Below are 26014 nucleotides of genomic sequence, written 5' to 3'. Positions count from 1 at the left end.
CCTCTGGAATCATGGCCTCTTCAGACCCAGCACATCCAGCTTGTTTCTGGGGGCCGTTTTGGAGAAAGAAGCATCGCTTACTGGCTCTTGGAGGAATTTTTTTTTTTTTTTTTTAATAAATTTATTTATTTTATTATTTTTGGCTGCGTTGGGTCTTCATTGCTACTCTACGTTGCGCTGCATGGGCTTCTCACTGCAGTGCCTTCTCTTGTTGCAGAGCATGGGCTCTAGGCACACGGGCTTCAGTAGTTGTGGCACATGGGCTCAGTAGTTGTGGAGCCCAGGCTTAGATGCTCCGCAGCATGTGGGATCTTGCCGGACCACGGCTCGAACCCGTGTCCCCTGCATTGGCAGGCGGATACTTAACCACTGCGCCACCAGGGAAGCCCTGGAGGAATTTTTTTACTTTTTTAAGGCATCATACTCCCAGGTAAACTCAGACCCTGTGCTGTAGAGATGGATCATCCCGGGGAGGAGAGAACCCGGCCCCCCCAGCCCCAACTCATACCTCCCAGGGCTCTGTGGTGCTGATGCAATTTCTAAGAGTTGAGATGCTAGAAACTGCTACAGGACACACACTATTGTTTTAGGATGAGGTATTTGTTAAGAGTTCTTTTATTAATAATTCATATCTTCAGTAAAACCTACCAGAGGGTCACCAACTCACGTCCATGGTATCTGAAACCATAAAGCAATTCAAAACTATGTCTGTTAAGAATTGCTCGAGGCTGCAAGTAACTGAGAACCAAAATAACAGCCATTTAATACAAGATAAAAATTTATTTCAGTCTCATGTAAAAGAAACCCAAGCACCAGTCCCGGGCTGCAAAGTGTCATCAGTGACTCTGGCTTTCTGTTCCACCATCCTCCGTGCAGGGTTTCCCTCTTCAAGGGCACCTCAAGATCCAAAATGACTGCAGGAGATCCAGCCATCACGTCTGTATTTTAGGCAGGAAACGGGAGGAAGGGCTGTTTGTCTGCTTTCTCTCTACCCTGGACCTTGCCTTACATTTCTTTGATTACTCTAGCTGCCAGGGAGGCTGGGGACTATGGTCTTTTAGCTGTGTGCGTGGTTTCCCAGGAGAAAACCAGGATTCGGTTGGTGAGAAAGGCAGTGTAGACGTGGATTATCAACGGGCAGTTGCTCCCACAACTCCCATGAACACACAGACCTAGGTCTGAACCCCAGCCTGCTACCTACCAGCTGCTGAATGAATACTCGCCATGGTGCCAGGCTGGAGCTGGCCTGGTTTGGCTGTGCCTGTTGGGTCTGTACTCAGGAAGTTTGCATTGAGAGGGTCAAGAAGAAGAATGGTTCTAGAGCCCATAAAGCCTTTGCTGTCTGCTGTGGAGGGAGTGTGGCTCCTGGGCCGTGGGCAGTAAGCCCACCGCAGGGCCTTGGACCATGTGCTGCTTCCTGAACTGAAGGATGGAGCGAGGCCGCATCACGTAGGATGCTACCTGCACAGAGAGCCGGAGCACACGTGCCGGGGAGCTGGGTCAGGAGGGCCTAGCCTGCGGCTGCAGCCAGGGGATGCAGGGGCGTAGACAGTGAGACCTTCCCGGCAGCCTATGAAAGGTGGGGGGGGGCCCTTCCCAGGGTGACGATACAATTTATCGTCCAAATCAGGAAGCATCTTAGTCAGAGCGGGTGCTGTCAGTGATCAACCCCAAACCCAGCTGTAACTCAGGCCTGTCCTGGGAAAACTGGGATGCACGGTCACCCTACCTTCACCCCGCATATGACACGGGGCCTGAACTGAGCTCGCTGGGAGTGGTTTGTAGGTGAGGAAGGGTGAAAGAGCTGAAAGCCGCTGCAAACTATTAAACAATTGGTTGAAAACAAGGAATTGGAGGAATTTTAATGCACGAGAAACAACAGCAGGGCACCCCTCCCCTTCTGCCTGGGAATGCGCATATCCTGTGTCCCGAGGGCTGGGGGATGCCTGGCTTTCAGGTCCCCTCCCTACGGGCAGCACACCTATTCCACGCGTGACATTCAACTGCTGTTCCGGCTTCCAGGGGCCGCTGGCCTCCGACCTGGCTCTGTGTCCTTCGTGGGGTCCTGTCTCCCGACTCACGCCTGCAGGGCTGGCCGACTCAGCAGGTCAGCCCTGGGTGGAGTGGACCGCTCCCTGCTCCCTCCCGACCAGCATCTGCTCCCGGGGGGCTCCCTGGAGGGTCTCCCTTCTCCCTCAACGGGAGGACTGAGCCCCCAGGCCGTCTAGGCAGCAGGACGCCCCTCGCCCCTCGGCGTGGCCCCGCGGGATTCGGAGCCCCCTCCCGAGTCCCGTTGGGACTCAGCGGTGCCCCCGCCTCACAGCTGGTCCTCGTCCACCCAGACGGTCTTGCGCTGCTCGTCCCCGATCTTGTCTTTAATGACGCGGAGCAGCTCCTCCACGCTGCCCCACATGTCCGCCTCCACGCTGGCGTAGAGGCACGGCAGGGCCTCCAGCTCTTTCTCCTTCAGCCGGCACAGGCGCAGAAACTCCTCCTCCGTCTCCGGCCGGGACAGCATCTTCCTGCGGGCGAGGAAGGGCGAGGGAGACGCACAGGGGCGTGGCTGGGCTGGGCGGACCCGTGCTGGGGGACCGCCCCGTGCTGCCGCGCCCCCCCCCCCCCCCACCGGGGCACCCTACCGACGCTGCCTTCCCCGCTTTGTTTCTCCACATAGCCTCTACCACTTAGCACCTTACGCACTGTCCCCTTTTATTCTGTTCCTTAGGGAATCCTAACATGTGGGGACTTTAAAGTCTTTTTAATTGTGATAAAGTACACGGAAAATAAAATTTCCCATCCTGACCACTTGTAAGTGTACATTTCAGCAGTGGTAAGTTATTCGCAGCGAAGTGCATCCATCTCCATAACTTTCTCGTCTTGCAAAACTGAAACTCGACCCATTAAACCATCACTTCCCCCTGCCTCTCAACCCCCGGCACCCACCCCTCTACTGTCTGTCTCAGTGCATCTGACCACCCCCAGGGACCTCGTAGAAGTGAAGTGTCTGTCCTTCTGTGTCTGGCTTGTTTCACTGAGCATCACGTCCTCAAGGGCCGGCCATGTTTCACCATGTGTCAGTCTCCTTCCTTTTTAAGGCAGAATCTCGTTCTCTCGTAGGGATGGACCACATTTTGTTTATCCATTTATCTGTCAGCGTACACTTGGGTTGCTTCTACCTTTCGGCTACCGTGAGTGATGCTGTGAACGGGGCTGTGCAAATACCTCCCGAAGACCCTGCTTCGAATTCTTTTGAGTAGAGACTGAGAAGCGTGATTTCCGCATCACATGGTAGTTCTACTTTAATTTTCGAGGAAACTCCTCACAGTTTTCCGCAACAGCTGCACCCTTTTACGTTCCCAACCAGTAGTGCGCAAGGGCTCCAATCCCTCCCCATCTGGGCCAACAGGTGTGAGTTTCTGCGTTTTGGACAGCAGCCGTCCTGACGTCCTGACGTGTGGGAGGTGGTGAGGTGGGGACTCTGCGCTCCTTTGCTCACTCATGGGGTCCCGGGGCCTGGCACTCAATAGGCGCTCGGTAAATATTTGCGGAGAAAATGGAGTGGCCTGACCTCTCTCAGTGTCAGCTGCAGTTGTGTTGCAAGGAAGGGTGGGGATCAGAGATGGTGCCACGTGACAGGCAGGCCACGCCCCTCCCCCACCTCAGCATCACCCTGATTTCCTCTTCCTAGCAAATCTTACCGCTAACCCATCAACAATCACACAGGCCCGACTTTGAACACGGACCCTGAGTCGGGCCTTTCCTCATCGCCCGCCAGACAGGATGTGGTCCCAGCATCACTACCCCTCATGTGGGTCGTCACGATGCCTGTGTCTCAGCGCAGCAGCCAGCGGGGCCTTTACATCCCTCATTAGATGAAGTCACTCCTCAAAACCGTCAGTAGCTCCCGTCTCACTCAGAAGGAGACGTCACATCCTTCCGTGGCCGACACGGCCCGGTGTGGTCTGGACCCCCTTCGGCCCCAGTCACCTCTCACCGCTCTGCCCAGCACACTGGCCTCCTCTGGGCCATCCCCACCTCGGGGTCCGGGCGCCAGCTGTGCCCTCTGCACCTGCCCGGCCTGGCCTTGCCGTGGTGGGTCCTGCTCCAATGCTGGCTTCCCGGACCACCTGGGTCCCAGGGCGCCCCCATCCCTCCCGGCACCCATCCTCCTGGACGCGTTTTGCGCGCACGCGCGCGTGTGTGTGTGTGCGTGTGTTACTGTTTCCATTGCTGGAGGGGTCAGGGCCGTGTCCCCCTGGACCGGGGACTGACCTTCGTTAAGGGTTCACTAAAGGGATGCTCGGGGGAGGGGGTGGGCCCGACACAGCCAGCTGTTCTTGGTGGGAGCCCCAGGGGCTTGGTGAGGTCGGGGAGTGCAGGGGTGCTTTAGGGGCCCTGCGGGGGGTCCCGGAGCCCTACCTGAACTTCTTGATGTTCTTCTCCGACACCCGGATAAAGAGCACGATGGGGTAGATGCGGGACTTGATCAGGTCCCTGGTGCAGCTGATCCCGGCTTCCAGCAGGCAGTGCTTGTTCTGCAGACACAGTGGCCGGCGGTCGGCGGGGGCCCATTGCCTCCTCGGCCTGTGCGGGTGCCTGGGGCGGGTCCACCGGGCAGGGTCTGGCTCCACGGGACAGAGCCAGGGGCGAGACAGCCCCGCGTGCCCCCCAACTGAACCAGGGAACGAGCCAGGCAGAACCCAACCTCTGAGAGACAAGGCCCCCCGTCCGGAGACCTGGCTCTCCCTGCACAGGGATGGGTGCTGGCAGAGCCCCGGCACCCAGCCCGGGGTGAATCAGGCAGTGTGCGTGAGTCTTAATAAAAACCCAAGTCAGTGTGGAGAACACCTGCTCCTCTATTCTGCCTGCGGAGGCGCTCTGGGTACTAGGACGGGGTGGGTGGAAAACACAGGGAAGGTGAGGCGGCTGGATGGTGCGGGGAGGATGTAAGGGCTCTCAAGCACGACTCCCTGGGGCCTGAGAACGCGTCGTTTCTGAAGAAGGACGATCCCTGCTTTGCTGAAGGTGCCACCTAACCCTCTGCACTGAGACAGAACCTGAATACAGCAAAGTGCACGTGCTCCTAAGCCTGCAGCTCGGTGCATTTTCACAAAGTGAACGTGCCGGTGGAACCAGCACCAGGCCCCTGCGCCCCCGGCCACCGCTCCTGTCTCGCCAGCAGAGCCACTGCTGGATTTCTAACAGCACGGATTCCTGGATGGGAACCCCGTCGCAGCCAGAATGTTCTCAGCTCCAGCCCTGCCCACTCACTGTCCATCGGCTCCAGCTGTCACGATTCCCTAAGCTTTAATACCCAACAAACGCTTCAAGGCGGGCCGACAGCTCTGCCCGTGCTTCGATCCGTGTGACGATGCGAGAGGGGGCGGGAGTGACCATCGGCTGGGCGGCAAGTTCGGAATCTCCTGCTGGACTCCTGCTCTTGCCGTCCCCCAGGTCACCGTCCCAGACTCCGGGGCCGTGGTCATCCTCGTGGGCCGAGAACCCCGCCTTCATCCAGCCCTGGAGCGAGGAAGAACTCCACGCTCAGGGCTGGCCAGGGTCTCAAAGCCTGGCTCCAGCAGACTCCAAACTGCGTACAAACGCCTTTTCTGCGTCGCTGCCGAGAAGCCCTCTGATGGCCCACTGCCCCCACTTGGCGAACACGGTGCCTGTCGCCCTCTTGCTCGCTACCTCTGGCCCGTTATCACCGCCAGGCGCACACACATCCCTGAACGACGCAGACCAGAGGACCACCACCAGGAAGCCATCAGAAACAGAGGAGGTTCCTCTAACCCCGCAGGACAGGGCTTGGAGACGTTAGCACGTGGTAGAGGGAGAGAGGAAGAAGGTTCACCCGCGGCGAGGTGAGAGCATCGCCCTCTCCATGGCGCAGGTGGCTCACAAGCCCCGTCAGCCTCCAGCCGGCCTCACCTTGGCCGCCACAGCCTCGATGTGGGCGGGAACGACACATTCAAAGGAGTTGGGGTTCTTCTCTCGGGAGTAGATGATGGTCTCTGTCTTCTGCTTTCTGAGGAACTCGTCTCTCGTGACAACATCTGTGGGGAGAGGGGCCAGTCCTGAGGGCGGCACAGGTGGTCTCGGGCCGACTGTCCCGTCCAGGCCCCGCCCTGCTTCCTGGGCTCCACAGCGCTGCACGTCTGATCCCTTTCTGGCCACATGGAAGTGAATCTCGTCTCCTCCACTAGACCCCGAGGCTTCTCAACTGAGGGCAAGGTCAGGGTCCCACTTTACAGGCCCCACGGCAGCCAGCCATCCACACCCTTCCGTCGGCTCTGGAGGCCCTGATGCAGGCGGCGGGGGAGGGGAAAGGAGGGCAGCCTGCAGCGGGGGGCTCACCCGGCTTGCACATGGTGAACTCCATCGCGCCCCCCGAGTTGAGCAGCTTCTGGACCAGCGCCTTGGCCAGCATGGTGGGCGTGAAGAGGACAGGCCGGCGGCGCTCGCAGTAGAAGGCGCGCACCAGGCTATAGGGGATCAGGCTGAGGTTCTTGCCGAGCTCGCTCTCGGGGTCCAGCTCTGGGAGGGGACAGGGGAGGGCTGGTACCGCCTGGGGCAGGGGCAGCCCAGGTGCCCTCTTGGCTCCATGGGGCCTTGAAAACCATTTGGGAGTGGGGATGGGACACCCGGGGCTAGTTCTCAAGACCCGCCACACAAATCGACACAAGCCGGCGGCCCAGGACGCCCTTCCGCCATGCGGGCGAGTTTACGGAGTGACCTGTGGACCGGGCTCTGTTCTGGGAGCTGGGCCAACAGTGCTGGGCCAGGGAGACGGCCCTGCTCACGGGCCAGGAGGCGCCGGCAAGAAGCGCGTAACACACTCCAGGGGCTAAGCTGTCCAGGGAGGGCCTGGGCTGAGGCTGGAGCGGAGAGGCGCCCCTGGCCCTCGTCACCATCAGCGCCAGGGCCAGCGTGGCCCTGGGAGGGCTTGCTCGCCGCCGGCAGGGCCTTCCACAGGGGACTGCGCACCGGGAGGCCCCTCGCTGGCTTCACGATAAATGGCGGTCGGTGCTCAGCGGGGAGAGAATAGGTAAACGCTTCAGAGCAAACAGCTCCAAATAACACGGGCGTCTGGGTTCAAACCAAGTACGGCAGGCGTCGGTCGGGGGAACTTGGCAGGATGCGCCCGGGCGGCTGTCGGTCCTCCTGGCCAGGGCTGGGCAGCTCCTCCCCAGGCGCTACCCTTGCTTTGGAGGGAGGAGACGTCCCAGCCCCACTCTCGGGGGGGCCCCCGCGGCCCGCCCAGACCCCTGAGGCCACCGCGCGTGCATGGGGCGGGGCGGGGCTGGGTGGTCGGCACCACACCTTCCTGCTTCTCGGTCAGGAGCTTCGTGGCGTCCAGCGAGGACCGGGCCAGGCTCCCCCGCGGGCTCCCCGCGACGATGCGCACGCGCTCGTGGCTGTTCATTCGCTTGTACTTGTTCTCGGACCTGCTGACGAACTGCGGACAGAGGCGTGGGGGTGGAGGAAGGCGTAACCCGGGCTCTGGAGACCTCCATTCAGATCCGGGCTCTGCCCCGGGCGCCTGGGTCAGTCACGCCCCCTCTCAACACAGGGGACACCTAGCAGGTGGCGCAAGTTCTTCAGCTGTCTGGGCACCGTCAGTAGACAAGGAAGCGAACAAGTGTTCACACTCTCTTCCCCGGCTGGGCGTAAGCTGCCAGAGGGCTGGTCCCAAGCAGGCCCTCAACGGAGCCCCCCTGCAATCCCACCCACATCTAGGGGATCCACGGGCACTGTGAGGCCTGGAGCGCTCTGGCTGTGGAAGACCCCTGGCCGCCCCCAAAACGGCCCACCCGGCTGGGGGTGCAGGTGACTTCACCCCCTGCCTCGGCAACCCCGCGTCTTCCGGGGGAGTGCCTGCGCCCCTCTACCATTCAGAGTTGAGTCCTGGAGGGCGGAAGGGGATGCCCAGCGGTGGACACCATACTCCCTGGGCTACTTTGAGACTCTCCACGCCCTCCCTCTGCAGGGAGGAAAGTCCAGGGAGCTGGGATGTCAGCCCTGCTCTGTTGTTAACTGGCCTTCGAGTAAGTCACCCAAAAACTCAGGGTTTTGGACTCATGCGTGACGTGTGGGCACAAAAAAGTGTGGTCTCGCGTGGTCCTGCCGTCAGGGGTGCCTCGGACTCCACCAGGGTTCCCTTCCACCTCCGTGTCTTTCTGCTACCTGTCTGCCTCTACCTGGGTTTTAGGGTCACACTGTGAACCATTTCTCTGGGTTTCCCATGTTCCAACATTAGGATGGAGCAGTGGAGTGACACACTAGCTCTGCTGGGGCCTAATTAGCACAGAGCCAACACGGGAACATCCTTGCGGGGCTACGTCTTAATAGTACTCTCAGCTTTTGTGAACTGGGGATAGAGAAAAAGGCTGCATGGAATGCTTCTGCGTTTATGTGAAATCACTTCTGAACACATCACCCACGAGGCTGTTCAATGTTCCTCGTATAATGATCCGTGCCAAAAAGAAAAAGAAAAAAAACCTCTTAGAATCAAGTACAAGGGACACATTTTTCCTGCTTCCAAAGAGCTAAAACGTTTTGGCACCAGGTAAGATATAAAGACTCTGCTGGGTTTCCCTTTCTTCCCTGGCTGCTAGGATGCTCAGATATAAATTTAATGCTCAATCTGAAGACCTGGATATCTGGAATGTTTGTTTTCCTCTCCTCACTTTTCCATTAATATTTGAGCAACTAAGATGTTTAAGTTTCTTTTAGCCCTAAGTTTGCTCAAATCTTTTATGAAAGTGAGGTTTGCTTCCAACAGGTGCAGACTGTCTACCGACCTGTCACTGTGAGGATAAAACGGGACGGAAGATGTAAGGTGCCGTGAAAAGCTGCAAGTGGGGGACAAACACAGAGCACTGCTGTTCTGATACAGCCTCCTCTTCTTGGTAGGGAGAGGGCAGGGCTGCGGCAAAACGTGGCTGCAGGTCAGCAGGCGCTCCGAGAGCTTTACCTGAAGGAGCTGGCCGAAAAGGAAACTCGCTCGTGAGAGGCGGGGGCTGACCCGGGGGTCCGCAGTGGGAAGTGGTTCTTCGGGCTGCAGGGTGTTCTGAAATCAGTTTATCAACCGGTCAGACCCGCCGGCATACTGATGCCGCTGAGAACGGGAGACGGCTCCCAGCCCCGCTCTGTGCTCACGGGGATCCCGTCGTGGATCAAAGCACTCCCGACAGGGGAGCAAGCTCAGGGGGTGAGAGGGGCCTCGGGACTTGTTCCAGCAACGACCGGAGCCGGCCGAGGGGAGCGTGCACCGCAGCTGGGGAGGGTGCAGAGGTGGGGCTCCTGCTGGAGGGGGCGGCCCTAAGGAGCCCGGTTCCCTGCAATCCACCATCCCACGGAGACGGATGGCTCCCACTCGGGATCCCCTCCAAAAAGGGCCCGGGAGGTGGTGTGAAGCCGGCGGGGTGCTGGGTGACCTACCCGGAGGGCCCTCAGGGTGTGGTGGGCCGTGTCCACCTCCTCCCGGCTGCCCCGGTGCAACAGGCGCTGCAGCTTGACCAGGAGGAGCTGCTGGGCTCTGGGGAGGTGAGAGGGGAGGGCGGAGCCTCAGGGGTTGGAGGGACCCCAGGGCCGGGCCTGGGGAAGCCGGCGGGGGCCTGGCCCGGGCAGGGGGCTCTACGCAGGGTGTGAGCTCTGAGCCCCAGGGGTACACCAGGGAGGGACTGGGCACTGAGCATCTGGGCTTGAATCCTGCCTCTGGCACTGACTCATCTTGGTACTGAGGCAAAGTCGCTTAACTTCTCTGAGCCTCGGTTTCCTCATCTGTAAATTGGGTCTACTGAGGCTGGCCTTGCAGGGCTGGCCTGGGCAGCAGAGTCAGAGTCTGGGGATGCTTTATGGATGTCCGGGGCGTCTAACCAGGGGCAGGCTGATGCTCAGCCCTCGGCGGCTACTGCTGTGTAATTACAGAACGACGCTGGGGAGACGGGCTACGGAAAAGATGACCATCGAACACAGGAAGCATAAGCTCAGGCTCTAAGCTGTCCAGTAATGATGGAAAGACGGCGCTCTGGGATTTAGTGAAGCAACGGGATTTAAGAGAGCAACATTCCTGGGGGGCTTCAAAGAGGAGGAGGGAATGGGGGGCGGTCACTGGTTGGCAGGCAGAGGCTCCCCGCCGTGAGCCCCTCTGCCGAGCTGCACGGCCCCCTCGGTCTCACCGGCTGTAGCTGGGGATGGTGCCCATGTCCAGGTCGTGGTCCGTGAAGGGGTCGACCCGCGCACACAGCCACTCGTGCTTGTCCTGGTACATGGTGTCACGGACGTGCACGATGTCATCGCACTTCAGGGACATGGAGCAGGCGTCCAGCTGGCTGGAGATGTTCAGGTTGAGCCGGATGTAGAAGGAGTCCCCCGACGTGATCAGGCCCTCCTCCATGTCCTTCAGCAGCTTCCGGTACCCTGTGGAAGGAGAAGACGCAAAACCCATCCGTGAAGGGCCTCCCACTCCTGGGCTCCCCGCGGACGACACCCCTGTGACGCGGTCCTCCCATCACGGGGGCGTGGTTAGGGAAACGTCTGTCCTCCCCGATGAGTAAGCAGCTGAGTTACTGATGGCTTTCTCTCTTTGTCTTGGCTGCCAAGAAGCTCAGAGCGAAATTTTGTGCCAAGTTGCAGCAAATCTAGGACCTCTGCTGCGATCTCCATGTCCCTCCCTACCGATACACGGTGCTTGTGTTTTATCATTTTTGTCTTTGATTGATAGGTAACTTACATGCAGTAAACCCCATCACCCTTAAGCATTCCGCACGATGGAGGTTCACACATGTCTAGACCTGGGTAACCGCTACTCAGAACCTTCCCTCATGCCCACGTCAGAACCCTGCAGGGGGTAACCTCTGTGCTGACTGCCAGCAGCCCAGGTGAGCTCTGCCTCGCTTCATATACGTGGAAGCAGACGGTACGTGCTCTTCTGCCAGAATGTGTCTGGCATTCACTGCACGTCATGCCTGCAACGTGTGTTCTTTTTTTTTTTTTGGTGTGGACCGTTTTCAAAGTCCCCACTGAATACTGCCTCTGTTTCATGTTTCCGCTCCTTGGCCACGAGGCATGTGGGATCCCAGCTCCCCAACCAGGGATCGAACCCACACCGGGCCACACTGGAAGGAGAAGTCCCAACCACCGGAAAGTCCGGTGTGTTCTTCTTCACTGCTGTACAGTATTCCACGTGGTGCTGATTTATCCTTTCTCTGGTGTGTACATTTATCCCGTTTCCAGCTACTACGGATACCTCTGCTATGACCGCTCTTACACCTTTGTGGACATATGTACTCATTTCCCTTGGATGTATTCACAGAAGTGGAATTACTAGGTCACTGTGTATACATTCAGCTTTAGGAGACACCGCCGGATGGTTTTCCGAAGTGGTAGGACCACGGCACATGTATTAACCTTAGTTAACACCATTGCCCTTTAGTGTGAAATTTTATGACTCCTTTCGGAAGGAAGCAGGGCATAAAACTATGAATACAATAAATGCAGTAACTTTCAGCAGACGTCCAAGACGTAAATCCATAACATAAATCCTGAAATCAGCCCCACGTGCAGACAGCCATAACACGGTGGAAGCTAGAACAGTCCTCATCGCCAGGCCCAGAAATAGCTCCTCAAACGCTACGTCTCACAGGCCCCACACCTCACACGCCAGGGAGACTGGAGCCAGCAGGCCTGTCTGATCACGGAGAGACGGGATTCCCGGTTGGGCCCTTCCCACCCACCTGGGCGGGGTTAACACCAATCACCATCTGAGGGCTCCACCGCCCGGGAGGATGGGCCCTACAGACAGGATCCTGCCAGAGGGAACCCTTCTTCCACTGAATTCCAGACGCAGGGCTGCTGCTACACAAAGCCAGGGGGCTCTGCTCGTACTGGGTTCTGTGGCACCGGGGCAGGTGGGCAGGGCAGCGCCCGGAGACTTGCTGCTGGGCTGGGATGCCGGCCTGGCAGAGCGGGGGAGCCCGCCTGCAGGAGGAGAAGGCTGGGCCCTGTGTCTGGGGACAGGGCATCACTATCTTCCACACTGACCGGGCACTGCCGGGAAGGGCAAGCAGGCGGCGGTGGGGAACCGCTAGAGAGAGAGCGGCTATTTATGCTCTGTTGAAACATTCATGAGCCCCTGGTGGTTAAAAACAAGATCCAGCTGCAGAGATCATCAGGCACGAAAAACCCCAGAGGTGAGAACGACAACTCAGAGTTGGGGAGAAGGAAGACGCTGCCTAGGAGTCTGGGTCGAGAAAGAGGAGACACCCTGAAAAAGCTGCTGGGGGGCCAGATGAGAAGGGGGTGAGGCCCGGCTGTCCTGCAGCAGATGGCCTGGCCGCGGTGTGGCTCAGTGGGCCCGCGGGTGCAGGGACGGTCACCCCAGACTCTCTGCCTACGTCAGGGCCGGGAAGCCCGAGAGAGAAAAAACAAACCTCAGCCTCGCAGAGAGAGCGGGGAGCTGGCCAGGCAGTCTGCTCGCGGCTGGATGTGCGGCCTCCACCGTGAGCGGGGCAGAGGCCCGAGGCGCGCCAGGGCAGGTGTGTGCCCACGTGTGTCAGCGCGCCTGCCCCTCCCGCCCCACGCCTGCCCCCTCAGTCCTCCTGACCAGCAGATGAGCGAGGGGAGGGACCGCCCGCCCCGCCTGGGGTCTTCACCTTCCTGGTTGACCTTGTAGTGCAGTGTGACGGGCCCACTGCACCTCTGGACGGTCCAGTGCACCTCCTCCTTCGTGCACGTCTCCAAGGGGACGCTCTGCTTCTCGCCTTTGATGCAGCCTTCTAGCTAGATATCAAAGACACATTGTCCTGCTTGGGCTCCACGGCGAGGCGAGCGGAGCTGCGGGGGTGAGACTGCCCCGCCGGGGAACAAAAGCACCTCTCCTCAACAAAGACCAGCTCAGCGCTGCTGAGGGAAGAAAGCATCGCACTTAAATGGGGTTCACGTGCCTCCCGCCCACCGCCCGGAGCACGTGTGCGTGCGTGTGCCTGGGCACAGGCTCTAGGAACACGAGCGAAGAGTCGTGGAGAGAAGGGCCCGGGGAGGGGCCTCCAGAGAGGAGCTGACAGGCCCGCCCCCTGGCAACCCCTCCTCCTGGCCGGGAATCCGCAGCTTAATGCAGGCGTGGGGGTGGGGGTCCCTGCGCTGTCAGCAGCAGATGTGCAGAGGAACCGGAACTGCTGCCTCCCCCAGCCCCCAGCCCCTCACCAGCAGCAGCTGGTGGCCCTCGCGGAGGCCGGCCTTCTCGGCCAGGGAGCCCGGCTTGACCGCGTGGACGAAGCTCCCGCGCGCGTTGCCCCCGAGCAGCGTGAGCTGGGAGATGAGGCTGTCGCCACTCAGCGTGCTGTGCTGCACCGAGGGCCCGGGGCCCCGCACGTGCCCCACGGACGTGACAGACGGCCGGAAGGGTCTGCGTCGGGAGATAAGACGGGGGTCAGGCAGCTGTGGCTAGGACTCCCGGCCGGGACACCCAGAGAGCGGGGCCTGGGCTGCAGCGTCCCCAGGGAGTCGCAGCAGCGGCCACCTTAGGAGAGAGCTGGCGACCGGCTCCTGCTGTCACAAGCACACACCAGAAGCAGGGGCCCCGGGAGACACTGCCACCGGGAGACGGAGGTCGCACACGCCCCGGCTGCTTGCATCGGGTGCAAGGGCTGCTGGCCCCTCCTCGCACACCGGGAAGGCTGCGTGGGCACAGCCCACCGGGCTTCGGGGAGTCACGGGCGGGGCCGGGGCCGGTCCGACACGAGAGTCCCGTTCCTTGCCTCTGCCGGGCTGTGTGGCCCCGGGCAGGCCCCTTCCTACATGGGCCTGGCTGGGGGTCAGGGGTAGTGATTTCGGACTTTGGGACACTATGATTCCCAGACTCTGATTCTAGAATACGGGTGCCCTGGACGATCCCCTCTGCAGGGGATCGAGGGGAGAGCAGCCTTCACCTCAGCCCTGCCCCTCAGCCCAGCCTCCCCTCTCCCGTGACCTCGGTACCTTTCTAGAGAGAACTTCCTAAACATGAGGTTGACCTGCTCCAGGTCGTAGGCGTCCAGGCCCTCAGACTGGTGCGAGGAAGAGGAGGAATGGGTGGAGGGAGGTCCAAAGGGGAACCGCTCGTGGCTGTCATCTGCGAAGGCGTAAAGGACGCTTCAGGCCCCCGAGCAGGAGGGAGGGCGGCCCGCGGCCTTCCTGACGTGGCCGAGGCGGCTCCTCCCTTTCTGCCTCCTGGCAAATCCTCCCCCCTCCCCGGATGAGGGAGCAGCCTCGGTCAGCGGGTCCTGGAGGCCCTGGGGGGTATAGGGTCCAGTCCCGGCAACCTCTCCTTCAGAGCCATTCCCCCGCCTCCAGGGGGCATCTGGAAAGGGGCCGCCATTAGCAGGCACTTGCTCTGCTTTGGAATCGGGGTCCAAATTTTCATCTGGGGACCTCAGGTCTAGCCACCATCTACCGGCCTGGGGCGGGTCTGGGGCGGGGCTGCAGGACCAGCGTGTGGACGGAGTAAGGAAGCCCCCTCTCCTCCCAACTCGGCGGAACCCCGAGCCCCCCAGGGAAACACGCCCACCCTGCACAGCTCAGGCCGCTGGGACGGGAGATCTGCAAGCCCTGCTCTGGGCTGATAACAAAGGCTTCTCTGCAGAGAGAATTTGTCCCGACACTGCAAAACGCTCTGGACGGCTGCCCAGAATTCTCTTCCCAGCTCTCCCCTTTCCAAACTCCTGGAGCTCTTCCCATCACCCAGCCTCGATTAGGTGCCGACCTCTTTTTAACACTTGAAAGCTGCTGCTGGTCACCAATTAAGGAGAGCCACTAATCTTTCATTTTATCTGCTGGCAGCCTGAGCTGGCGAGGGGTGGAGGCAGGCCGGTGGGAGCCCTGGCACCGAGGGGGCTGGCGGGCCACGCCCGGAGGATTCTGGGCCCGGCTCCATGCTGCCAGCTCCTCGGGGCCCGAGGACGCTGCCACCATCCCAAGGCGCCGAGCCATCTCCCGAGAAGCCGGAACCCTTCCTGTTCTTCTCCCTCCTGTCCATCCAGTCAGAAGCTCAGGTCTGGGGACTTCCCTGGTGGACCAGTGGGTAAGACCCTACGCTCCCAACGCAGGGGGCCCAGGTTTGATCCCTGGTCTGGGAACTACATCCCACATGCTGCAACTAAGAGTCTGCGTGCCGCAACTAAAAGATCCCGCATGCCGCAACTAAGGCCCAGCGCGGCCAAAATAAACACATGATAAAATAAATAAATAGGGGCTTCCCTGGTGGCGCAGCGGTTGAGAGTCCGCCTGCCGATGCAGGGGATGCGGGTTCGTGCCTCGGTCTGGGAAGATCCCACATTCCGCAGAGCGGCTGGGCCCGTGAGCCATGGCCGCCGGGCCTGCGCGTCCGGAGCCTGTGCCCCACAACGGGAGAGGCCACGACGGTGAGAGGCCCGCGTACCGCCAAAAAAAAAACAAAAAAAAAAAACAGCAGCTCAGGTCTGCAAATCTGCATGGTCTCCCCACTGGTCCTCAACTATGCCACCACAGTCTCTGCCACAGCAAGAACTCAGGGACACAGGTTCTGTGTCCCATGCAGCTGTAACAGGGCCTGGTGAGGTGCAGGGGCCTCGCGGCTGCAAGGGGTGGTGGCTGGCGGGTGCTGCGTGCATGCTTACTCCCTGGAGACGGAACCTTCGTTTCTGGCTCTGCGTGGCAACGTGCTGGGCCGAGGGAATATCCCCTCCATCACACCAGCTCTGCCCGTGGGTCGGGTTCAGGGCTACCACGGCCCCTCCAGTCTCCCCAGTGCCTACCTGCCCCACACCTACAGTTTCAGGGGATGAAAACCAACCTTAATTGCTGCCCCATCTCCATCCCAGGGCCCCAGCCCCATGCCTGCCACTCGTCCCGCCGAGGTTGGCTAACAGCTTAATTAACACCTGGCTTCTTAAGAGGTCCCCCCGCTTCCAGTCCCTTCTCCACCACACTGCTCCTTAGTCTCCCTAAGACTCTGTTTCTTCATCTGCAAAACAAGGACGACAATAGCATCTCTGAAAACAGCTGCTGAGAGTCACTGCAACTGGATCACAGTGCTTGGCTACGATCGCGAGAGCTATGCTTTCTTAAAAACCCAGACCTAACGCGGATTCTACACTCAGCATCGCGATGGTTCCCACTGTCTGCGGAACAAAGGACAGGCTCCTCAGGCGCCTCCCGGCCCGAGCCACTCAACGGGCGGAGGCCTGTCTTCCTCGTGCACAGACAGCCCTCTCGGAATCCACTCTGCACACGTTTCCTGAGGACCTACTGTGTGCCAGGCTTTGCCCCAGGCAGGCCCTGCTGGAAGGTCAGGATGGGGCCGACGTGGCTGCCACACCTGTAATGCCTCTCAGACCTGCTGGGTACCCACCGTCAAGATCTAAGGCATCGAAGCCACCGCTGTCATTGTCGTCTTCAACTGTGCTGCAAGGCATAAGGGGGGACAGGAGAGCTCTCCTGACTGTGTGTGCAGGTGGGCAAGGGAGAGCGAGGCTTCCCGAACGTTCTGGCTGTCTGAGAGGCTGTGGCTCTGAGAGGGCAGGATGGGCGGGAGAGGAAGGTCGGCAGGTGGGTGGAGGGCTGTGGGCCATGGGAGGGCTGCACGAGGCTGGGTGCTTTGCTGGGAGGGCAGGGCGGCCCCAGAGCCTGCAGAGGCCGCATTAGCTGGTGTGAGGACGGACACGAAGAGCCGCTGAGCAGAGTCCCCGACAGCCCCACCTGCTACTTCCCACTCATTCCTCTCCCTGGATGCAGAGTGCCTAACGGCGTTTATAGTCGAACGGGCTGCATTGTGTGACGGGCCCAAACAGCTGAGCCTCCCTCAGACAGGACAGGTCGGGAGTGAGGCACGTGTTCCAAGAGTTCTGAGCTGTTCCTGTGTGGTTCCTGTGATGCAGTAATGAGGCCCAAGCCAGGTGGCTGGCAGGACCCAAGATGGAGATCCAGCCCTGCCGGCCACTCCTTGGTCTGGCCCTTCTAGGAACCACCGCCAACCTCTGACTCTGAACGTACGATGCTAAATATCTGGTGACTGGAAACACCTGGATGCCCAGGCATATCTCTACTGTGGTCTCCACAGTGGGGACACTGATGGCCTCCACGAGGTGAGGAAAGGGGAGAGACGGTAGCAATGAGGGGGACATTCACAGGGTCTCTCACTCTTTGGCAGAAAAAGCCAAGCTCTGGAACCATGGGATGGAGAAAGCTGATCTCTCGGTAGCAGGGGGCGAAGCGATGCTGGTTTCGTCATTTGCTGGCTAGCTGGGGGGCCCTGGGAAAGCCGTGTCCCTTCTCTGAGCCTCGGCTTGCCCATCTGTAAAATGGGCACCATCCTGCCTGTATCTCGAGCTTCCCTTAAGGACTGCCGAGTTAGTGAAGTGCCGAGCGGCACAGCAAGCACCAGGAACACGTCCCGCCCCCTCCCCCCACCTGTCACCCACCTCCGATGAGGCGCGTCTTCCTTACAGCGTCTGACGATGGAGTCGTTTCCTGGCGGCTCGGCCGTGATTGACATAATGCTGGAACGGCTTCGATGGGGCTGCTTCAGACACGCACACAGATGTGTTACGGGGAGCCGCGCCTCCGCGGGCGTACATGTTATATACACACAGACTAAGTTTAAATCAGATGCGTCCCCGCCTGCTATACAGGCAGTGTGCGCCCGCAAGCTGGTTCTCAGCGGCGACCTTGGCCGAAGAAGGCTCGCGCTCAGCCTGGGGCAGCCGAAGCCACCAAGCCTGGGGCACATCGGCTCGCCCCGGGAACAGGAAGCGGGGAGGCGGGTGGGAGCCCGAGAGACGGTCCTTGTTTGTGCCCAGCACGGGCGGGGTTCTCTGTCCCCAGAACTGCCCAGCCTTGGGCACCTGCTCTGGACGAGGGGAAGACCTTAGGGGCTGGCGGAGGCCCACGCAGACAGCTCGGCTGCTGGAGGGTGGCCCTTTGAGACGAGGCCCGCTGGCTCCTGGCAAGGGCTGCCTGAACTGAGTGCCTGGGATTTCCCCTCCCAGAGCTGGGCTCAGACAGGGGCCATTCCTTATCGTCTCTCTCCTTCAGGGCCTGATGCTGGAGTGGCTGACCAGCTTCCCAGGGCTTCCCCTCGGGGTTAGAATTTCTAATCCCACGCCTCCTGCCGCCTGGCTAGGGGGAGTGACACCGCTCTGCCCAGGTGGGCTGGAGGGAGGCGCGCAGGGGCCGGGCAGGCCTTGCTCTGCCGCTCCGGCCCCCGCCGGCTGCCCACCTCCAGCTGCCGGAGTCGCCAGGGGCTGAGAAGCGGCAGCAGGATCGTCAGCCGCCTGTGCCACTCGCCGCAGCCCTGCGGAGGCCCGTCTCTTCTGCCCACCGAGTGTCAAATTGGGAAAGGAGGCGGCAAGAAGGTGAAAATACATTGCGAGGCCAGGAGACATTGATCAGGGCCTGGGCTGCAGCCCTGGGCGAGGAAAGCAAGCGGGCCGGGCCCGCGGGGCGGGCGAGGCCGGGGTGGGGGGTCCGGCCCGAGCTCCGAGCCGGAACGGGGAGCAGCGCTGAGGGCCCTGCTCACCATCTTGGAGAAGGAGGTGGTGATGGGCAGCGACCCAGAGGAGCTGGGGCTGGCGTCCGTGACGTCTTCTTCGTGTCCCCTCCCTGTCCTCGGCGAATCGGGCAGGAGGAGCAGACGGAAGGGGCGGGGGAAAACGGGGAGGGCAGGGTCAGTGAGAGCCCCTGGGGCACTGCGTCCCTGGGGCCGTCCTGTGTGTGTGTGGGGGCGGCCTCCTCTCCCCTCCGCTTGAGGAAGAGCCGGGTCTTTTCACCACCACGTCCCTCCCCCCACACAGGCCCAGGGCGGCCTCGTCAAGGCTGGACGATGCCTTCTGTCTTGAGGGCCAAGGTGGGCATCCCGGCTGGCACTCCGTGTGGAACTGGGGCCGGAACGTCCCCACTAAACAGGCCGACTGGGGACTGGGGCCAATGGGCTGGGTGTGCTGCCTCCCGCGCGGCCCCTGGAGCCCCTGTGCTCCTTCGAGGCTGCCTGGGGGCTTCTGCACACTCCTTTCGGCCCTCGTCTTGCTGCAGGGGAGCGGTCAGCTTCCCCATCCACAGCCCCACGCGCTGGTATGTGCGCGTGCGTGTACATGCGTGCGCGTGTACGTGCACAGCCAGCTGCGCACGTGCATCCCGGTCCGTGGCGCCCTCGAGGGGACGAACCACAGTCCCCTCCCTGGTCCAGCACCCCACGTCAGGCAGCCGGCAAGGCTCCGTCTCCGCTGCACCCCTTTCCCTCTCCTGGGCACAAACGCCCTCTCCACTTCTGCCGGCCCCAGGCCCTCTACACCTCCCTTCTGTACAAGGTCCCTAAAACACCTGGTCTGGCCACCAGGGAAGTGGCTCGGCCCCCACCTTAGGGCTCCCCTTCCCCCGGTGTCCCCACCAGGCGCAGCCCAGATCTGGACCCCTGGCTGCCCTGCTCTCCTCGGAGGGATGAAGCCCGTGAACTCGGGCCTGGCCGTCAACCTCTGCGGGCTCGTTCCTGGCGCCGTCCTGCTCTGACCCCAGGAGGCAGCACAGCTTTCTGTATCACACGCTTTCCAGGCTGCACATCCATGTCTCTGCTTCCTGCTCCATCCCGGGGGGCCCTTCCGGAGGCCGTGCCCAGCGGCCTCAATTCTCCCTTTTCTAGACCCCGTCTGCACGTGCCCTCCTTGACAGATCCTTCTCCAGCCTTCTTCCAACCGCTCTCTTGGGTATCCAGGGCCACATTCCACCTCCTCACCGATGGCCCTGCCCGAGTACCTGGGCTCTGGAAGCATCTACGTGGACCTGCCAGCACCCGGCACACAGTAGGTGCCCGGTTCACCCAGGCAAACCCTCGCTAGCCAGCTGTCGCTCCAGAGTGGCACTGAGGATGAGTGAGAGGAATTCTGGGGACAGTGTGTCTCGGAGAACCCGGGGTTGAGGGGTGAACTGGTGGCCTCCCATGCCGGGGACTGCCTGCCCGGAAGTCCGGGAGGGAGGCCAAGTATCGGGGCTCCGGACGGACCCACGGGGAGAGGACCTCAGATGTGACGTTTCCGTGGTCGGGGCTCCCGCCCTCTCCGATGACAGCAAACAGTAATCACCATCTGGACACCCTGCCGCCCCGGGGCCCCAGGGCCCCCGAGACCCCTCCCGGGTTAACCTTGCAGGATCGACGCCTACGATGGGAGAAACAGGTGGACCGAGAGTCAGAGTGACAGACAGGAGAGGGATCCGGGCGTCTCACTAACCTTGAAGATCTGATGTCCGCTTCAGGCTGATGGGGGATTTGGCCCTCTGCAGCTGAAAGAGGGGAGGGGAAGCAAGGAGACAGAGGACACAAATCAAACAAGGCCCGAGACACACGTCACCGGCGCTGAGGCAAGAAGGAAACTGAGGCGAGCCCACGCCGCCCTCGTCACGTGGCCGCAGGAACCACAGAGGGCGCAGCATGCCCACGGACGCCCCACGGCCGTGGCTCCCCCGGCCCGGCGCAGGCAGCCGCTGGTACAGACACGCCCGCCCCACGGGAGGCGCTGCCACGTGGCTCGGATGGTACCAGGGCTGAGAGTGGAGGTGGGGTGGTATTGTGACGCTGAGCAGAACTGGCTGCACGGCACGGGGGAGTTTTCAGGAACAGACGAGGCTTCGGGGCAGCTGCCCCAGCCACCCCGGCCTTAGGTGCTGGCGCTGCCAGGCCGGCCTCCGAGGTGCCGCCCTAGGCCTTCCCCTCCCTGTGTGCGAGGGCGGGGAGAGCAGAGGCCCCGCCAGGCCCCGCGCGTGAGACCGTCTCATTCACTCAGTCACGTTCATTCATTCCTCAGCTGATGGAGTGCGCTAGAGACAGAGCAAAGCAGATAGGATGAGTGCTGTAACTCCAGCTCCATCACAAGCCACTGACGTCGGTAAGCACGCGATATGCGCTCAATACCTACTGGTTGAGTAAACAGATGAATCTGGAGATCGTGCTTAGATCATTCTCTCTCCTCTCTCTGAACTGTACTACATTCGTAGGAGATGAGAGAATTCGCCGGAACAAGCAAGAAGCACAGAGCTGGCACGGTTTCCGTTCACAGGGCTGAGGGCGGTCCAGTCGCCTCAGGGGTCCGAGACCCGCCCCAGGATCACGTGAGGCCCTGCCACCTCCTCCCCCGCGTGCAGGGGGCCCCCAGCTCCCCGGTCCCCACCCCCGCCCCAGGATGGCCCTCCCCGGCTGCGTGCAAGCACCTGGATGCCCTTCAGGTTCATCCTGCGCTTGGGCGGGTGGTAGGGCAGGAAGTAGCGGCTGTCCTCTGGCGAATCCTCTGAGGTTGAAGAATCGTCAGCCTCCTGACCGTTGGTCCTGGGGCTGGTGTCCCCAAAGTTCTGAGAGATGATGGTCACTGGTAGGTTCCTGGGCAAACTCTGGAGACAAGGGGAGGCCGTGTCCGTGACGGAGCACGGAGGAGCTGCCGCCGCGCGCAGGAACAAGCTCTACTGGCGCCATCACTCCCTCGGGCACCCAAGCTTGAAGCTCCGGATGGCCTCTTCCTCTTTCCTGACCCCCGCGTCCACCCCGATGCCAAGACCTATCACGCTAGCTCCACCCTCCTCACGAGACCCCCGCCCCCATCTCCCTCCCGCCGGGGCCCTGGCGCAGACCCTCGCACTGTGCTGTCTACGGTAGTAGAGGAACTGCCTCCCAGATGGTGTTGGCCCCTTATCTGATACGCCACCACCAGATCCACAATTTCAGGCCCTAGGCCCAAGCTACAAATCTAAGAAATGTTGCTGAATGCCTGGATAATGATAACAACGGGGCCAGGTACTGTCCTAAGTAACTTACAGCCGTTATCTGAAGCTGAGGTGCAACAATAGTAAATAACTTCTGGTTGGTCCCCTCAAGGCCACGTAACACCCTCACGCTACGCTGCCTCCAAACCCAAAGCGTTTGGCCTTACTTCCCCGCACAAAATCCTTCACGTCCAAGAATAACTCACGACCAGCCTCCCTAGCCGACGGGCCCACTCGGCTCCCTCCTGCTACCCGCTCCAGCCCACCTCCTGCCTGTCCCCGCCTCCCACTCCATGGATGACAGACCTGCCAAGCGCGGCCTGCCGACGGCATGCCATGGGTGTCACACCTCCAGGCCTTTGCTCGTGGTGTCCCCGTGGGCTGGAATACAGCCCCATCTTTCCTCACCTAGCCAGGCGCTGTCACAGCTTTCGTTCATAAATTCAGCAGATGCTCCCCGAGGGTCCACCCTGTGCCTGGCCCTGTGCTACACGTTGGACAGACAGAGGGGCCTACACGGAGCTTCTGCGTCACTACAAACTGTAGGAAACGCGCAAAAGTTGAGGGCGTAACACAGAGGCTCCTGGTTTCCATCAGGAACCGGCGAAGGCCTAGCTGAGGAAGTTGACACTTCAGCCAACCCCAGAAGGGGGTCAGAACTTGGCCAGGGGAAGTCCGGGGACAGCATTCCAAATGGAGGTCCCGAGGCTGGCTTCTCCTGTAGGGAGTCTTTCCCGGAACCCTGACAGAATGGAGGCCTCCACCCCTGGGCGCCTACAGCGCCCCTTCAATGCGTAATTTACAACACTTGCGTTGAAATGTCACGCTCCTGGATCTGCGTCCAGCACTAGATCTGAGTCCTCTGGGCGAGGGGCTGGGAGGGTGGGTCCGATCCCGGTTTCCCTGGGTGACTGACTAGCGATGCCCTCGGGGAAGTTACTCAGCTGCTTGTGTCTGGATTCTACCCTTTGCCAAGGAAGACAGCGATCTTACTGTCCTGGCGGGCAGTCCTGTGGCACAGAGGGCACTTAGCACGGTACCTGCAGACACAGGCACCCAAGCCCACAGCTACGAGAGTGATAGTATCATCTATCTGCCCGCATCACGGCATCGCTCACTTCGGGGCGCCTGGGGCCCCGCTGTGACACGTGCCTGAACTTCAGATCGAGATAAATGACGGTTTCCTTACAGGCCCTACTGACTTTAATGGGAGCAGGGCGTCTTACACCCGATGACCGTCCAGAGGGGTTTAAGGAAACCCAGGGGCAGGCTGATGGCCGACAGAGGTCCCCCGAGGAGGAGCTGCGGTTCTAACGCGGGAGTGACTTGCCCGAGATCACCCGGCCAGCAAGCGGCCGGGCCAGGGTTTCGTCCTGCCTCTTCTAGCTTCAAAATGAGCGGCTTCTACTCATCACGACCCAGACACACGCGGTTCAGGGGCACGGCTGCTCTGGGTGCGGGAGGGAAGGGTGTGCTTCCTCGCGGGAGCGCACGCGCCCGGCCAGCCCCACCTGCTCGAGGCTGCCGCTGTCCTTGGAGAGGCGCCGGAGTTTGCTCTCCAGGTTCACGATGCAGGCTTCCCGCCGGACCATCTCAATCCTCATCTCATCGTTCTTCTCCTCCAGCTCGCGGATCTGTTTCCTGTACTTGTCCTTTTCAATTAAGCACTGGGAGTACTGGGTCTGCGCCTCGTCCCGGGAATGGAAGGCCTGCCCGGAGGAGGAGAGGGACGAGGCCGATTGGCTCTTCGCCCCGACGCTCCCAAGTCACACCCAGACGCCCGCTCCCCAGCCCATGTGTCAGTTCCACGGCCTCTGGCCCCTTCCTGGACCCTGACCCTTGGGTGTTTCAGTCGATACCATCCTGAACAACACGTCACAGCCCCCGTCTGTCCAGCCTCGGCTGTGTCTCTCGGAGCCCACCCTCCGCCCTAGCGAGTGGCGCCATTATTATCATTCCCACTTCACAGACGAGGCCTCCAGGGAGTGGCAGCTCGCCTGCAGCCACGCGTCTGAAGAGTGACGGGGTCTGGACCTGGCCATCTTACTCTAAAGCCCAGGCCGCCAGGGCCCAGCTCAGGCCCCCATGCTATTCAAACGAACTGGGATAGAATTCACTTTGGGAACGGAAGCAGGCAAGATGGATTCACGAGTGATTCCAGCGGAGTTAACGACACTGCCCCGGACAAAACCTCCCGCTGGACCCCACGGCCCGGAGCCCGCAGGCCTGCCGCACAGCCGCCCCGGGCGGCCCGTACCTGGTCGCGCTCCCGCTCTACCTCCTCCAGCTGCAGCATTAGGGTGTTCATGCGGTGCTTGTACATCTCGCAGTCCTTCCCCAGGGTCGAGCACTTCAGCTGCAGGTCCTCTTTCTCCTCCAGGTACTGCGAGCACAGGGGGAGATCGACACACGCGTCAAGCGGTCACCTATCGGGGCCGAGAGCCATTTTCTGGCTGCGTCTTCCCGGAGCCGGCCTGCGCCTCCCCACAGGGCCTGACCTTGTGAGAGTCAGCTCTCTGACCAGAAGGGACCAAGGTAAAAGGCCAGTCCACCAACGGAGATTTGCTGTGGACCTACTACGTGCCAGGGAATGAGCGGGAGACAGGGTGGACGCCGGGTGCGCCCTCCCGTGGCCTTCAGCCGGGGGGAGACGGGTGTCGTGCTGACGCACAGGGAATTTACACCAGGGGCCAGACCTGGTCCCTGGAAGAGAGCGTGGGCTCTGGAGGTTCCACTAACACACATCCGTGCACAGGGGCTCCCGGCCCGAGGGTGTCAGCTGGGTGGGTGCTGCCCCGACCGCCCATGGGGCCCACCTTGTCCCTCAGCTCCTCCGCCTGGCGGACCTCCTCCTGCAGGTTGTAGATCTTGTTGACGAGCTCCTGTCGGTCCTCCAGGGCCTCCTTGCGGTCATGCTCCAGGATGTCCAGGATGGCCTTGTCCGAGTCTGGCAGGCTGCGCTTCCCGGCCTGGGCGGGCGGGGAGTGCGGAAGTGGGGGAACGTTTAACGGTGCTGGGGGCAGGGGGAGGGCAGGGAGCGTGGGGCCCGGGAAGGCGGCAGACGAAAGTGCCGGCGACACACTGAGCGAGCGGAAGGTTTTGTGCCAGGGAAGCAGAGAGAGGCAAGGGTCGCTGTCTCTCGGGGTCCCTAAGCAGCTTATTATTTACGAATTTTATCACCTGGAAAGAAGCATAAAAAACATCCCGATGCCTGTTGTTCTGCCCCGGCTCTTATCAGAGCTCAGAGGAGCACTTGCTGCCTCTCCACACACTTCACAGGTGACAACAAAGAGAGGGCTGATCTGCCTTCCAGATGCCTCCCCTGAAATACCAACTAATCTCTCTGACTAAACCGGGACGCATCCTCTGCTCTGAACGAGAGCCTTCCGCGCCAGGCAGCCAGTCCTGGGGGGCGGGGGGAATCATTCCAGAGGAAGGGGCGGGTGCCTTTTTTCTTTCCCTGCCTATGTGTTTTGGGCTATTATTCCTCGGTACCTACAGATGATTCTGTGATGGCAAAGGTGGGGGGAGGCTCCTGAAGTTTTAACAAATCACACAGAGCTGAGAGTTGAGTTTCTAGGAATCTTTAAGGCAAGAAGATTTCTCGGATGTACTTTTCTCACAGCACCCAGGGCAGTGATTTTGTGTGAATGGTGATTTTCACAGAGTGATTCAGCCGAGGGAACATCGCCACAAGTTTTATCTCACATAATGTCGTGCCTCTGAGAAGTGGGTGGTGTGGTCACCCCCGCTGACAGAGGAGGGACTAAGGTGCCCAAGGACGACACGAATTCTCTGTGGTCCCCGACCCTCATCCTCCCTTGCGCCCACTGTGCCCGCACTGGCCCTCACCTGGATGATGGACTGCAGCTCCTGGATTTTGGTCTTCAGCATCTCATTCTCCCGCTCCAGCTCCAGAACTTGCTCCTTCTTGGGCCGGTTCTCGATGTCGTTCTTTAGTTTCAGCGACTGATTCCTCTCCAGCTTGCATTCCTCCTCCATCTTATTCAATCGATGCTTGAGCTGGTCGATCTGAAACACCCACAGGGTGCCGAGGGGAGAACGCAGTTGGCAGGAGACATTCAGAAAAGGCAGTGCCTCCCAGATCCTACTGGACTTCCAGCATGAGCTGTGCTCTGCCCCCCTCTCTGCTTCCTCCAGTTGGTGACAGAGAAGGCCTCAAAGAAACCTCTTCCAGGGAAACAAACCACCCCCTCCTTGTTGAGGAAGAGGGCCCTGATCCATTAATTTA

The 26014-nt window shown here is 60.8% G+C and overlaps 1 protein-coding gene across 8 annotated transcripts in view; it reads right to left on the bottom strand.

Moving 5' to 3' along the window:
* Nucleotides 1–769: 769 nt before the first annotated feature.
* The window catches only part of CARD11 (caspase recruitment domain family member 11), a 110063-nt gene continuing 84818 nt past the window's right edge, over nucleotides 770–26014 (bottom strand). For 6 of the 8 annotated variants that reach the window (XM_032604524.1, XM_032604523.1, XM_032604527.1 and 3 more), the window contains 20 exons: nucleotides 25615–25794; nucleotides 24579–24731; nucleotides 24020–24145; nucleotides 23274–23471; nucleotides 21217–21393; nucleotides 20241–20292; nucleotides 18539–18621; nucleotides 17442–17542; nucleotides 16373–16425; nucleotides 13984–14116; nucleotides 13210–13411; nucleotides 12660–12786; nucleotides 10185–10425; nucleotides 9445–9541; nucleotides 8978–9073; nucleotides 7324–7459; nucleotides 6358–6537; nucleotides 5932–6056; nucleotides 4420–4535; nucleotides 1837–2522 (listed from right to left, as the gene is read on the bottom strand). In XM_032604524.1, the coding sequence (XP_032460415.1) occupies nucleotides 2318–2522; nucleotides 4420–4535; nucleotides 5932–6056; nucleotides 6358–6537; nucleotides 7324–7459; nucleotides 8978–9073; nucleotides 9445–9541; nucleotides 10185–10425; nucleotides 12660–12786; nucleotides 13210–13411; nucleotides 13984–14116; nucleotides 16373–16425; nucleotides 17442–17542; nucleotides 18539–18621; nucleotides 20241–20292; nucleotides 21217–21393; nucleotides 23274–23471; nucleotides 24020–24145; nucleotides 24579–24731; nucleotides 25615–25794 (2781 nt within the window). In that variant the 3' untranslated portion in view covers nucleotides 1837–2317. Of the gene's footprint in view, nucleotides 939–1836; nucleotides 2523–4419; nucleotides 4536–5931; nucleotides 6057–6357; nucleotides 6538–7323; nucleotides 7460–8977; nucleotides 9074–9444; nucleotides 9542–10184; nucleotides 10426–12659; nucleotides 12787–13209; nucleotides 13412–13983; nucleotides 14117–16372; nucleotides 16426–17441; nucleotides 17543–18538; nucleotides 18622–20240; nucleotides 20293–21216; nucleotides 21394–23273; nucleotides 23472–24019; nucleotides 24146–24578; nucleotides 24732–25614; nucleotides 25795–26014 lie in introns of those variants that run through there. The other 2 variants (XR_004345708.1, XM_032604528.1) reach the window with 2 other exon arrangements.

This window comes from Phocoena sinus, chromosome 15, assembly GCF_008692025.1.
Source record: "Phocoena sinus isolate mPhoSin1 chromosome 15, mPhoSin1.pri, whole genome shotgun sequence".
Classification (NCBI taxonomy): Eukaryota; Metazoa; Chordata; class Mammalia; order Artiodactyla; family Phocoenidae; genus Phocoena; species Phocoena sinus.
The sequence above is the reverse complement of the archived record's forward strand: the minus strand, read 5'-3'. Positions and strand labels throughout refer to the sequence as shown.